The 14,321-nt window shown below is 50.5% G+C and overlaps 1 protein-coding gene across 3 annotated transcripts in view; it reads right to left on the bottom strand.

Annotated features, from left to right (window-relative positions):
* Window positions 1–6,529: 6,529 nt before the first annotated feature.
* PHF2 (PHD finger protein 2) overlaps window positions 6,530–14,321 on the bottom strand; it is a 107,172-nt gene continuing 99,380 nt past the window's right edge. For 2 of the 3 annotated variants that reach the window (XM_068907101.1, XM_068907104.1), the window contains 4 exons: window positions 13,306–13,401; window positions 12,229–12,338; window positions 10,744–11,005; window positions 6,530–7,656 (listed from right to left, as the gene is read on the bottom strand). In XM_068907101.1, coding sequence (XP_068763202.1) covers window positions 7,568–7,656; window positions 10,744–11,005; window positions 12,229–12,338; window positions 13,306–13,401 — 557 coding nt within the window. In that variant the 3' untranslated portion in view covers window positions 6,530–7,567. The remainder of the gene's footprint in view (window positions 7,657–10,743; window positions 11,006–12,228; window positions 12,339–13,305; window positions 13,402–14,321) is intronic. The other variant, XM_068907103.1, reaches the window with a different exon arrangement.

Below are 14,321 nucleotides of genomic sequence, written 5' to 3'. Positions count from 1 at the left end.
AGGAGCTTTTCCCCATAAGCATAAATGGGGCTCATAGGAGCGCAGTGTGGCCTCAAACGTGTGTGGTGAGCTCAAAACGTACTCTTACTGTCTGTAGAGCTGTCATGATGGATGGGAGCTGGCTCACTACATATTCAGTCTTGGACCATGGGTTTGTGGCAGCGTTTGCCAAGCATAGGCAACAAAGCAGGGGAGCTGGGGCAGGGGTACTGGAGGTATCATGTGCAGGCAGCAGTTGTACAGGCTGTATTTTAAGGGATGAGATAGTGAAAGAACGAAAACATGTGGCTTTTCTGTCTCACTGGCATCCAAACAGCTTCTACTCATGCTCCCCCAGAGGCCTGCCAGGGAGCCCTGCTGAGGAGCTGAAGAGTGATGAGACCTGTGCCAGCTGCCCTTCGGCTCTGTTTTCAGCCTGAGGCTGCTATGTGGAGGGGACGCATCATGCCAGCCAGAGGGTGAAGTGGTCTGGCCCTCCATTTTTCAGGGTATGTTGTAGTTTTCATATGGCATTTGTATAGGAGAACTTGTCAAATGCAGAACCCTCTGGAGTCTATCCAAGAAGGGGTCAGCAGCACATCTGTGGAGACAAAGACTCTATTACACTTTTACGAAGACATTCACAGTGAATGCTAGGTCTGAGTGACACACCACATTAGTTAGTGCATAAGAATACAACAGCAGGAAAAGGACTAACTATTTGGGGATATAGATGAAGGGCAGAAATTGTGCAGGCATAGGAAACAATAACGATTAAGGAAATAGGCAAGAGATTTGAAGTGATTGTCCAATGAAGGAATCATCCACTGGAAAGAAAGGAGAAGAGGAATGATTTATAACAAGCCATTATGTATTCCTCCTAGAGGAAGTCTTCTCCTAGAGGAGAAGACTGAAGAAGTAGAGATAAACCATGTCAAGAATGGCAAGAAGCCTCTAGCATCCCAGCAAGGTAGTCCTTTCTGAAAAGATCATCATGGAATTACCTGAGAAGAAGCATGTGAAGGACATTTTTCAGGGCTAGCCTCAAAACCTGTCGATTGGCTATGGACAAGGAAGGGTAAGGAACGGTTTTGAAAGGGTAAATACGTTGTTCAAACTGTTCACTGTTGCCCATCTTGCTGCCATTTGGAGGTGTGTCTATCACGCCAGGCTAGGAGGCAGAACTGGCTGACCAGCCCCTCAGCAGAAATGCATATAACCTGTGTGGCCTGTGAATAGCCATGGGCTTGCATCACTGGAAGAGCCTCTGCGCTTGTAAATGGTGCCTAATGGAGATATTGGTTAGAGGTGTTTGGACTTACCTGTCCATGCTTTCTAATGGTGTCTAAAAGGGACTTTGTGAAAGCAAGGCTCCTCCTAGCCTTGCTCGGGGATGTGGGCACTGCACTGTCACATGCCAGCCCCAGACTATTGCGAAGGGGAGCTGGAATGGCAACTGGTACCTTTTGTTACCAGAGGAGAGCTGCAGCTCTATGCTGCAGCGCGTGCCTGCGAGTGCATGGTGGACTGCAGTAGCTAAGCTCTGTCATTGCTTATTTCTGAGGGTGTTCTCTGCATGGACTGGATCAGAGCGTGGCAGCAGCCTCCCTGGGCTCCTGGTGGCTGTATGCTTGAAATGAGTCACAGGGCATCCTCGACTGCACTGCAATAAACCTGGTAAACAAAGACTGCAATGTGTCACCAAGCCGTAAGAGGTGCTGGGCATTTTATTACAACAGGTCCTATTTTATAGGTTGTGGTTGTTTTTGAACTGTGAACTCCCCCAGCTGGTGAACGTCTGCTATTACCATGAGCCACCTTACCTCCGGTCCAACATGTCTCTGTGAGGACATATTGCAAGAGGGCCTCCAAAAATAATTCACCAGCAACACAGGATGTTCAGTGAGTCCAAATCCTGAGGCAGAGAGGAAATCTCAGTAGTGCGTATCTGTGGGAGTATGTGCTAACGTAGCCTACCAAAATGACCAGTGTAGTAGCATGATCTGTCCCATCTGTCATTTGTGAAGGGAGAACAAGGTCAGCACGTGTTTAAAAAGGTCATACATTGGTGGATTTTGTCTGTCTCATAAAGTCCAAGCACTGTGTGACACCGGACTAGAATACCGGAAGAGCATATCTCCAGCAGCTGCAAGCAGATTTGTTTCTCTATCAATCAATGCTCTATTCGTCCATGAGGGAACATCACACATAAACAGCTTTGACGTGTGACTTCTGAGTACATAGCCACAAAACTTGGCCCATGCCACACATTTCAGGTCACTTGTATATTCTTCTGGGCTTTGTACATAAGAGGCTCTATACATAATAGGTCACTGACCATCAGAGGGTGGGAACTCCCATGAGAGCAAAGACTGGAAGCTGGTGACTTCTAGCAACAGGAAGAAGGTTCCTGCTCCACTTGAAGACTTGCAAGTTCAGAAAAGGTTCACTGCCCTCATGGCTGATGAGGAGCTGGGACCACTGTCGAATGAAGCATCGAGCCCTAGGCACACAGGAGCACCAGGAGAAAGCAGGGAGTGTTACTGGTGTGAGACTCCCTGCTGTGGGGGATGGAGGTCGCGCCCCCCCCCCCCCCCCATCTGCCAACCTGACCTGTCCTCTAGGGAGGTTTGCTGCCTGCCAGGGGTTCGCATTTGGGTTGTTATGGAGAAGCTCCTGAGGCTTGTCTGCCCCTCGGACTGTGACACCCCCCCCCCCCCCGGCTGCCCTTCCATGTGGCCACCAATGATACTGCCCAGAGAGCCTAAAGTCGTACTACATGGTTCTGGGGGGCAGTGATTGATCAAGGGCATGGTGGGGAGGGAGGGGCAGGTAGCATCTCCTCAATCCTGCTAGTGAGTGGGAAGGGCCTGAGTAGGGGTGGACAGATAATGCAGGTCAACATTTGGTTGTGCAGCTGGTAGCAGCAACAGGAGTTCAGTTTCCGTGACCATGGGACCCTCTTCAAGGACTGACATCCACTTGGACTAGATGGAATCCATCTGACAACGTGGGGCAAAAGCGTCTTTGCCAACAGGCCTAGGCAGCCTGATAAGGAGAGCTTCAAACTAGGAATGACAGCGAGAGAATGACCAACAAAGTGAAGACGTGGTGGACAGGGTTGATGAGCAAAGGGTCGGAGGGGGGGGGATGTAAACAGAAGAGTGACTTCTTAATCAGCAAAACAGGGCAAAGGTGGCATCACCCTAAGCATACGCATGTTAATAAGGAAGTGCCTATGGTACTGCATTATGGGGAAAATTCATACCCTTTCTGGGAAATCAGCATGCTAGGGTGCTTCTCTAAAGTGCCTGTATGCTAATGCACACAGCATGGAAAATGAACCAGAGGAATTAGAAGTCCATGTGCAATTATAGGGCTACAATCTCATTGGGATCAGAGATGTGGTGGGATAGCTCACACGACTGGAGTGCTGCGTGGGTGGATACAGGCTCTTGAAGAAGGATAGGCCAGGAAGGCAAGGAGGGGGAGTTGCCTTTATGTGAGAGGGCAGTGGGAATGCAGTGGGGCTCTGCTGGGGACAGGTGAGGGTCAGGGTTAGTGGGCAGACCAACGTGGGTAACACTGTAGTGGGTGTCTGCTATAGACCACCTTCTCAGGAAGAAGAAACAGATGAGGCCTTCTTCAGACACCGGGAAGAAGCTTCATATTTGCATGCCCTAGTCCTCATTGGCGACTTCAATCACCCTGATGTCTGCTGGAGGGACAACACAGCAATCCAGGAGGTTTCTAGAGTGCATTGGTGACAACTTCCTAACACAGGTGATCAAGGAGCCAACAAGGAGAGGCGCTCTGCTGGACCTCACACATACGAAAAAAAGGAAGGACTGTTTGGAGACGTGAAAGTCAGGGGCAGCCTTGCCTGCAGAGACCAGAAGATGGTGGAGTTCATGATCCTGTGAGAAGGGAGTAGGTCAAAGAAAGAGTGGGATCACAATCCAGGACTTCAGGAGAGCATACTGCGGCCTGTTCAGGGACTTACTTGGAAGAATCCTATGGGATACAGTCCTGGAGGGAAGAAGGGACCAAGAGCACTGGTTGATATTCAAGGATCACCCCCTGCAAGCTCAAGAACGTCCATCCCAACAAGCAGAAAATCAAGCAAAGGCAGCAGAAAGCCTGCATGGATGAACAAATTGCTCATGACTAAACTCAAACACAAGAAGGAAGTGTACAAGAGGTGAAAGCAGAGGCAGGTTTCCCAGGAGGAAAAGAGACACATGTTTGAGCATGCAGGGATGGGGTTGGAGAAGCTAAAGCCCACCTGGAGTTGAATCTAGCCAGGGATGTGAAGGGCAGCAAGAAAGGTTTGTACAAGCACATCAGTAGCAAAAGGAAGGCTAGGGGAAGTGTGAGCCTGCTGCTGAATGGGGCAGGAGCCCTGTTGACAAAAGGACATGAAAAAGGCAGAGGTACTGGATGCCTTCTTCACCTCAATCTTTACTGGTAAGACCAGCCCTCAGGAATCCCAGGCCCCTGACACTAGAGGGGAAATCTAGGGCAAGGAAGACTTACCCTTGGTGGAGCGGGATCAGGTTAGGGAACATTTAAACAAACTGGACATAGAGAATTCCATGGGCCGTGATGGGATGTACCCACAAGTGCTGCAAGAAGCTGGTCAATGTCATTGCAAAGCCACTTTTGTTTATCTTTGAAAGGTCATGGCAAATGGGAGAGGTTCTCGAAGCCTGGAAGAGAACAAACGTCACTCCTATTTTCAAGAAGGGCAAGAAGGATCTGGGGAACTAAAGGCTGCTCAGCTTCACCTCCATCAATGGGAAGGTGATGGAGTAACTCATCCTGGATATCCTTTCATACGTGTGAAGGACAGGAAAGTGATTGGGAGCAATCAGCATGGATTTATGAAGGGGAAATCATGCTTAACCAACCTGATAGTCTTCTACATGAGGTGACTGACATGGTGTATGAGAGGAGAGCAGTGGATGTTGTTTAATCTTGATTTTAGTAACGTTTTTGACACTGTCTCCCGTAACATCCTCACAGATGAGCCAGATAAGTGGACACGAAGTGGACCTTAGTCCTTGGCCAAAAGTCATGCTTTTCCTTGGCTGTAAGTAATTTCTCAGCCTCTTTCAGATCACTCAGTCCAAAGGGGTTCTCAGAGCCTTGCCTGGAAATACTGTCTTCATCCACTGCTTATGCATCATCATTGGTTGCCTGGTTTGAAAGGTGACCCATCTAACTGGAATCAGTTCTGCAGTGCCTTCTACTACAGGTAATATCAGGTAACCACCTCTCCTGCGCACACGAGGGAGGCCTTTGCTTTTCCCTGTTGTGTGTCACTGTGGCCTGGGACTGACACAAGTCATATTTCAGAGATGAAACCTCCCAAAAAGAAAGCAAACCTCAGCAGCAGGCCTGGCCTGCTGTCTGTGCTTCTTAAGGAATTACTTTTGATGAAGCTTCATGAAAAGGTACCTGTTTGAAGAGATGTAGGTCAGTGAAGCGATTCATGTTATCCCACCCTACCATCATCATCTATTAGCTCAGTAGTACATGCACATACAACATGACTGGGGCTTGAAGCCACACCTTGCTTACCTCTAGGGTAGAGGCTAACCTTGAGCCTGTCGGGGCTGTGAAAAGGAATAACAGACAAACCTCGGTGCTTTTGTTATTCATGGTAATAGCGTGCAGGCTAGGTCAGCTGTAGTTGCTTTTGTCACTGCCAGCATAATATTGCCAAGTATGAGGTAGCAGCCTAGATGTGGGAGATGTGAACACCCTTCTGTTAGGAAAGAGGACTGCGGGAGCAGCAGTGGCTGTACATATCTGTGGGTTTCATGTTCAGTTTCTCTTGTGATAATGAAGAAATGTTTGGAAAATGGACCCAGGGACAAGAGGGTCAACGTGGGGAAATGGCACAAAGGAAACGGTGACTTGAAGTGAAGTTTCAGTAAGTGAAAAGTCTGTAGCAGCTGATAGTCTCCAAGAGGCGGGGCAGAAGCAGAAGGAAATGAGTGCATGCGCTTGTCCTAAGGAGGGTGAGTGATGTGAGCACTGCTGAGCAGACACGCCGGTGCCTGATGGGATATGTTACCAGTATACAAGCTGAGGAACAGTCTTTCTAGCGTGTGAAGTAAGGGAGGGGAGTCAAGGCCATGTCAGAAAAGCCAGAGTTTCTTGTGGTGGTACGGCAAACAGAAGTGGCACAGGTCCTGGGCAGCAGATGGGGCGTTGCCTCAGCACCCTGTGGTGTGCCTGTGAAGAAGGAACGGTGCTCCCCAACTGCGTGCTCCTACTGGGCTGCTGAGAGGGCAGGGGGCAGAGAGGCACGCGGGGCTGTTGGCCCTCCCTTGCCTGCTGCCTGTCCATGTCTGCTCCTCCCACCCACCCAGGACACCGAGGGGCACAGGGTGCCTCTGCCCCCCACCCCAGCCCCCTCAGCACCTCCATCCGCTTCTGCCCTCCCGCGCCCTGCCCGTCGCCGACCCCACAAAAAGGCCAGGCCCAGGCGGTTGTATACAAAACCTGAAATAGTTTACTTTGCTTTTTTTTTTTTTTTTTTTTAAACTTTGCTCTAGGTTTACTTAGATTTCGTGAACTCGATACAAGAGCATTTGATATGAATCGGTAAATAAAACACCGTCATAGATAGATAGCCACGATAAACTTTGTTAGAAATGTACATGTCGCGAAAAAATAATAATACTAATAATCATAATAAAAAAAGCCGGCGCGACGCCGAGGCCGGCGCGGCCCTCGCGGCCCTCGCCCGTCCCGGCCGCGGCTGCGGGTGGCTCTGGTTCCCCGCGGGCGTCGCGCCCCGGTAATGTGTGTATATAAACAAAGCCCATAAGAAATGTACAAATATAAAAAGCTACAAACATTAATAAATTACATCGTCACAAAACACGGAAACACTCCACAAGGTGCTAGTAAAATAACTGTCTCCCTCCTCGTACAAGAAGTTACACAAAGAGCTGGTATCGGCGGCGGCGCGGGCCCGCCGGGCCCACCCGCCCCGCGGCCGCACAGACGAAGCTCCGAAGAGACTTTCCCCTTATAAAAAACAAGTTGTCGTTATTCCAAAAGCTATGTACAAGCTACATTCTAGGAAAAGGATGCCTCGGGAAACGCATCTACAAAGTACGACACGGGGATTGCCTGAGAAACGCACCGAACGCCTCCAGCGCCGCCTCACAGCCAAACACCGCCGCCCCCTCCCGGCCGCGGCCACGTCCCAACGGCCCCGGCCATGCCCCAACGGCCCCGTCCCTCTCCCGCCCGCCGCCCCTCCTCGCCCCGGCGCCGGGTGGGGAGAGGGGCGGCAGCGATGGCGGCCGTTGGCGCGCCGCGGCTGGGCGGGCGGCTGGGCGGCGTGCTCCTCCGCGGCCGGGATTAGTATTAACTTTTTGCGGACTAGTCACTCTCAGCACTCTGAGAAGGGGCATCTATATTAAAAAATATTTATAGCAGGGTTCTGTACACGCTCCGACCGCTGAAAGTTAAGGGATTATTATCGTGGTGGCAAAAAGTTAACGGGCGGCCTGCGGGGTCGCCGCGCCGCCCGGCCCCCCCGGCCGCAGCCTCGCCGCGCCGGCGGCTAGAGGAGCAGCTTCCCGTTCCGGTGGATCTTCAGGATCTTCCCGAGCCGCTGCTTGGCCGTGGCCATCCCCTTTTTCGTGCGTTTCCCTGAAAGGAGACCAGAGGAGCGGGTGAGGGGCCCGGCAGGCCCAGGACAGCGCCGCAGCTCCCACCCCGCGCAGCCCAGAAACGCCTCTCCGCTCCCCTCCAGCCTCGCACCGGCGGCCTCCTTCCTCCAGTGCCCGCCCGGGCTCCTGGACACCTTCCCCGGGACCATCCCTACCCCCCGTCCCCACGCTACAGGCCCCCGCCAGCCCTGCCACCATCACCCCTCAAGCGTGCAGGTCCCTCCGCCACCACCCTGCGTCACGTCACACACGGCGCCGAGGGGACAGCCTCTGCCAAACCGCCGACCAGCCTCACACACACCCCACAGGGAAGCCCAGGTGTGTGGGACATGATGGATTGTCACTGGGGCATCTCCTGCCACTTACCTGTCTACCAGGGACACGTGCCTTTGAACACACCCTGCTCACAGAGGAGACACAGCTCATTCACCTCCTCTGCTCTGCATCTGCTGGGCACCTGTTGCCTCCACGTTTGCCGGACACCCAGGCTGCACGTGCCCCAGTTCATTATGCATCAGGCATTGCTCATGGGCAACCTATTTCCCCACAGGGTGACAGTCCGACCTCCCCACTCCAAAGCTGCACCATACCTCAGTGCCTCACAGGCGAGGTCCCCCCCCTCCACACTGGCACCCCCGCAGCTCCTCCACCCAGCAGCACCCCCGGCAGGCCTGTAAATAGTGCCTGCTTTAACCATGCACATGCGCACTCCCCAAGGCTCTCAGGGCACCTCTCCACGCTTCTCCGCACCCTGAAAGGGGGACCTACAGCGCAGGGGAGCTGAGCTCACACACACCATGGTGAATCTCAGGCCAAGCACTGGCGAGAGGAAGCCTGGTCCCTCACCCACCTCACTGAGAGCAATCCACACAGCATCATAGCTTCTATTCTGGGCTCTGCAACATTTTTCCTGTCTTCCACCAGCACTAGAGACCACCTGTATCCAGCCTAGTCAGAAGGCCACTGAAAAGGCACGCACACACACACACACACAAACACACAGAGACACACACACACACAAACACACACTTCCCTCCTACACAGTCAAGCTAGCACCAAGGCATTACAGAGCACCTGGAGAGGGGAACGTTCCCTGTCCCCACATGCACGAAAGGAAAACACTACCATGCGCCCAGGCCTTGCTCATGTGCTGTGCAGTACAGTAAAGTATGGGTACCTTGCATACTTGTCTTCTCCATTACTTGTGGAAGTATCACAGCTGATCTCTTCCCCACCTCTCACCAGCTACCACGTAACTCACAGCAAGAAACTCCACTGGTCTCCAAGGTACCTGGCGCAACACAAACTCACACATCTTCTTCCCTTTCCATCACGCAGCTATTGGTGTACTCGTGCAATACCTGCAGAGACTCAGCTCCTCTTCAGTTTTCCCATCTGCATGAAGAACCTTAGCCTTAAAGGCCGTGACAGCGTGGATGACACTTTCTACAATCTACTTCTCCAGACCAAATGGCAGGCTGTGAGCCTCCACACCATACATTTTCCTCAACAAGACATGTGCTTCCACATCCACCATTAAGAAAACTTACAGGTTCCTCATTTCTCATTGTCTAACCTCACTCTTCCAGACTGAGTCCTCTCCCTTCCCTGATGACAAAGTGGTTCCAGAGCTCCTTAGCTCTGCTTCATCCCACCATTTCCTTCCACATTCCCTTTATTCACAGTGATGCCCAATCTTGTAGTCCCCAGGCCCAGCACTTTCCTGTGCTCCATGCAGAGAGATGCTTTGAAGTCCCCTTTGTACCCTCAGCTGTCTCAAGGCCCAGCACAGGAGGTCCTGAAAGCGCTCCTTGCCCTGAGAGGGCAGCCACTCCCTTTCTTGGCACATGGTTCCTTCCCTCCTTTGGGGACTCAGCTATCATGGACAAGGTGTGATCCACATGCCTGTTCATTTTGCCTTCATGATGCCCTGACTGGGCTGCCCCACTCATCGGCCAGGGCTCTGGGGTTCGGCTCCATTCAGCACTCGTCTTCCCATCACATCTTCCACTTGCTTGGAGCTGATTTACTAATGCCACCATTTCACCACTAAGACATAATTCCAGGCAAGTATTTTCTTTTCAGTCTGGTTCTGCAGATAGGCCCAGGCGTGGCCAGCTCCTAGCAGGGCACTATTCCTCACTGGCTGTACATGTCCTCTTGTTCACACCACTTCATGGCCCATTCAGTTGCCCTGACAATTTACTGCTTGGCACTTCTCAGAGAGGTCTGCATGACATCTCACACTACCTTTAACTTACTCCACTCAAATACAGGGGAAACATCTGCCACATCACCTGGCTTTTTACATCAGGGCCTCTCCCAGTGGGATCGCACACTTAATTTTCATAGCACATAGTGCACTGGACTGATCTTTTTGCCTGTCCCACACATCTGCATTTAGCACACTTTCACTGCAAAGTTCAAGCAGAGAATAGGAGGACCTAGCCCAGGCTCCAAGATCTCCTCAGGTGTACAATGCTTTCCCTGTAGCAGACAAGCGACCTCTGCCTCTCTCTTGGTTTTGGTTGTGTGGTTGTGTTACTCCCAAGGTTTGACATTGCTCTGCTCCCTTGTGGCAGCTCTCAAGATGGGTTTTCAGATTCACATTGCTCTACACTCGTTGGGTAGGGTCTCCTCATTTACATGTTTGCATAGGAATTGGTTTACAAACACAACAGTTCCTGACCTTGTCCTGGGCAAAACAGCCATGATGGTTCATTTTAAGGCTTCATCAGACCGGCTAGACTGTGACGTGACCATTGCACATCTTCCTTAAGCACAGGACCTATCTGTTCTAGTTACCTTGGGACATACTCGGGAATATTTCCTAGTATAGGATGCCTCACACCCTGCAACAAGCAGCCCAGCAGCAATAAGCCTATTTGGCACAAAGTGCCAGAGCAGTGAAGGCCATGGGCCAGGTCTCCAACAGATCTGATCTGCCAAAACCCTTTTACAGACCCATGTCAGATACAACATGTGAGGGCCCTGCAAAGTGCACCATTTACATGACTGAATCACCCTTCCCCACTCCTGTACCATAACCCCAGGCATTTCCTGGTACCTTTGGCGGAGGCGTTGTTCTGTGAGGATGATGAAGGTCGCCTCTGCGTGAGGAAAACACCAGGCGCCATCGGCTGCGATCCCCTGTTAGGCTGGGCGACCCCAAAGGTGCTGGCCCCTGCGGTGTACTCGTGATCTGTGAGGCTGCTGGCATGTGACTCCAGCTTTGGCTCTGGAGAGCTGCCTTCCTGAGCCGGTTTGTTCACGTTGTTGGTTGACAGCTTCTTTTTGGTATTTTTTTTCTTCTTGCCTTTTTGTTCCTCCTTTAAAATGACAAACATGAAGCTCATATTAATCCCTAGCAGACCTTTAGCTATGGCAAGGGCCAGCGGCGTTGCTTAGGGTCCTGACACAATGAAAAAGCAACGAAGTTTGCCATGTAAAAATTGCTGAGGGTCTGTTCCAATACCATCTTGCTCACAGCTCTCTTTGCTGCACGCACACGCTGCCTTTCTTGCATCTATGTATATACTTTGTGCAGAGCCTCCTTCTTTTTTTACTCTGTGTACACTGCAGTGAGTGGGAGCTGGCCAAGACCAAAATGACCCTGACTTGGGAGACGAGCATGATTTTTGCATGTACAAACCTTACGATGCTCCACATAAACTTGCACCTCCTATCTTCAGGTATCTTCATACACTTTTGCAATAGAATGGAGGATATTAAACATCCTTTTGATGGACACACACATTATCTTCCCACCTATAACTGCACTTTTACATGCACACTGAGAGAAAAATGGATCTGTTGCCATCCTGTTTCCCTGGTATATCTGTCTTCAGCCTACTTCTCGATGAAAACTTGCTATCGCACTCTTAGAGCTCCTCTTCTCACATACCCATCACAAAAGCCCTATGTCACCAAGGCCGCCTTGGGGATCTCCATCAACTCCCCAAAGTGTCTTGCCAACCTTGCTCCAGGAGACCTCATCACCTTAGCACCTTGCAGAGCGTCACATTTGCGGGGCCTCCTTTCATGAGGCGTTTACCATATATCTGACTCCTTCGGACACCAAAGGATACTTATCAACACCCAGAAGTGCCTCAATATCTTTGCTAAACTCACAGATACTCACAGTTCACCAAAACTCTACAAGAGTAAATCCTTAGGCTTCCCAGCAGCCGATTTTTACAGGCAAAGCAATCACACAGTCAGACTGTCACATACATGTCAATATATGGTTCATGCACACTCCTTTCAGGGCACCTCCTTTTGTTATTCACTTAGACCTTTTGGCCTACAAGAACCCTGCAGATATACTTTCTCTCTCATACTTCTGTACACTTTTGATACATTGCCTGCTCTGTGCTGTGGCATTGTCAGATATGCTGCAACACTACTGGACTTCTCATCCCATTTATTTCTCTTGAGACTGATGAGTCTTGTGTAAGGTAAGGACTGGCACTGCACTGCTATTTGGGCATGACTGTTGCTGGGGAAGAGGAAGGCTTTCATTTACTGGTGGCTACTTCTCAAGCAACCTCACCTGCTGTGACAACTTTGCAGCAGCGGCGGCAAGTCCAGTTTCGATGGAGGCGACTCTCGTGCCCTCTCGCACTGGTCTATCTTGTCTAGGCACCGAGGGGCCGACTCTCGCTACAATGAAAGAAAGATGCAGGTGAGATGTGCCCACATGAGCAGCATAACCACGTACTGGGCAGCACAGCTCTGCCCTCCTGAGCAGGGAGAGCCAGAGATGCAGCAGCCTCTGCTCTTCCTTCCTCAGGATGTATGGAAAGGCAGGAGGTGCTGACAAACTCCACCCTGTTACAGGGTTCTGGGAAGAAACTTCCAATAAAGACATAACACAGTCAAATAACTGACAAATGTAACCCTGCAGCTACCTGACTTTAACATTCATTGGCCTGCTTACAAACTGCTTCAACTCCTAAAGCCAAAGCCACAGGAGATTTCTGCCCACACTAAGGGCATGAGCGTCTCCCAATGTCAATTCCACATGGACAGCGTTCACTGTCCCATCCACTGTGGATGAATATGCAGTGTCACAAGCCAATGAGATGTGGGGCTTCTTTGTCACACATGCAGCAAGCTGCTGAGACTCCCCACTGTCACTGGGTGACAGCAAAAGGGGCTCTAGGGACCCCTGGCCTGTCACTGCCTCTGATGAGCCATTAAAAAAAACACCCTCCAGACCATAAACTTTGGCTCAACCTGGAGGAGACAGTCTCTATGTCCTCTTCTCATTTCTGTTTATGCAGTTCCCATGTAAAAGCCATGGCTACGCAGCTGTTTGGGGTTTCACTGTTACATCACTGCTAAGGTGGCCACAAATCATTCCTTCACCAATAGCATGAAGAAAATAAACCAATAACCCACCCAGGAGTGACTTTTCCCTGCTAACAGATGGAGCAGGGCTGACACTGCTGTGTCTGAGCACTTGAAATCAACTCTCACTGCACTGGAAAAGATTAATCCTTTGCATTACAGAGAGAAATTGCTAGCTGTGGTCTTAGAGTTTCCATACTGCTTGAAAAATGGCTTTTTCCTTAGCGACCTGCATGGCTTAGCCTGAGTCTGGACAGTACAGACTGTAGGGACTTACCCGTTGGACTGTAAGGGGCATCATCTGAACTTTTCCTTTTCTTCGATCGGGATTTGAATACTGGATTATCTTCATCTGATTCGAGAGAAGGGTAAACTACAGCAAGAAACAAAGACAATAGTTTCAGTGCAGGAAACAGGTCTGCACTGCACAGCAGCACATTTGCTTTATACAGGTTTGGTGACTACAGCATCACAGCTAGAATAGCAAGGTCCCCCAGAGGTACTGCTGAACACTGACACAACTCCAACAAGTGGGGGACGTTCTCTTGTTCTCATACACAGACAGTATTTAGGAGCTGCTGTCATTAAACTGTGATTAGCTACTTTTGGGATACCCAAGCTACTTTTAGGTTACACAGTGCAACTACACAGACAGGAGCCATCAGTCTTCCTCTTGCTTATGGAGTGGCAGCACAGTGGCATGCTAGGAGCCTTTATCCCAAGCTACTGATATCGAAGACAGTTCTGTGCAAATCTCAGGACCCCTTGCATGACAAGATGTTAAAGAAACACATGCAGGTGTGTAGGTACTCCTGCTGCTAGGAGGAGATTAACCCTTTCTTCAAAAGTTCTGGAAGAAGTGAGCCACTCTATGCCTTCACAGCCACCTCTTTGGAAAGGGACTGTACTTTGGGCCACGCAGAATGGACATTAGGGCAGGACAGTGCCATGTCTCAGATCTGTTGTGTAGCTGTGGATTCAGCTTTTCCCAGCTGCAAGAAAACCTAACTGCAATTTTAACAGGAGCCCTTCTAGCACATGCAGTATTATATTGGGTCCAGTAGTAGCACAGTTTGCAGATCAATACTCTGATTACTTGATAGGCTCCTAAAGATCCTACAGACCTCCTACACATTCCCATCCACAACTTGACCAAGATATGTGTGATCTGCCATAAATATCTATCACAGTAGCACTGGTCATTCTTATAAATCAGCACAAGTATGGCCTTTTCATATTACATGGCATGGACAACCATCATAGGGAAGAGAGACACAGGAGAGATCACAACAT

This window comes from Struthio camelus, chromosome 14 (genome assembly GCF_040807025.1).
Source record: "Struthio camelus isolate bStrCam1 chromosome 14, bStrCam1.hap1, whole genome shotgun sequence".
NCBI lineage: Eukaryota > Metazoa > Chordata > Aves > Struthioniformes > Struthionidae > Struthio > Struthio camelus.
Note: the sequence above shows the minus strand (reverse complement) of the source record. Positions and strands in the feature narration are given on the sequence as shown.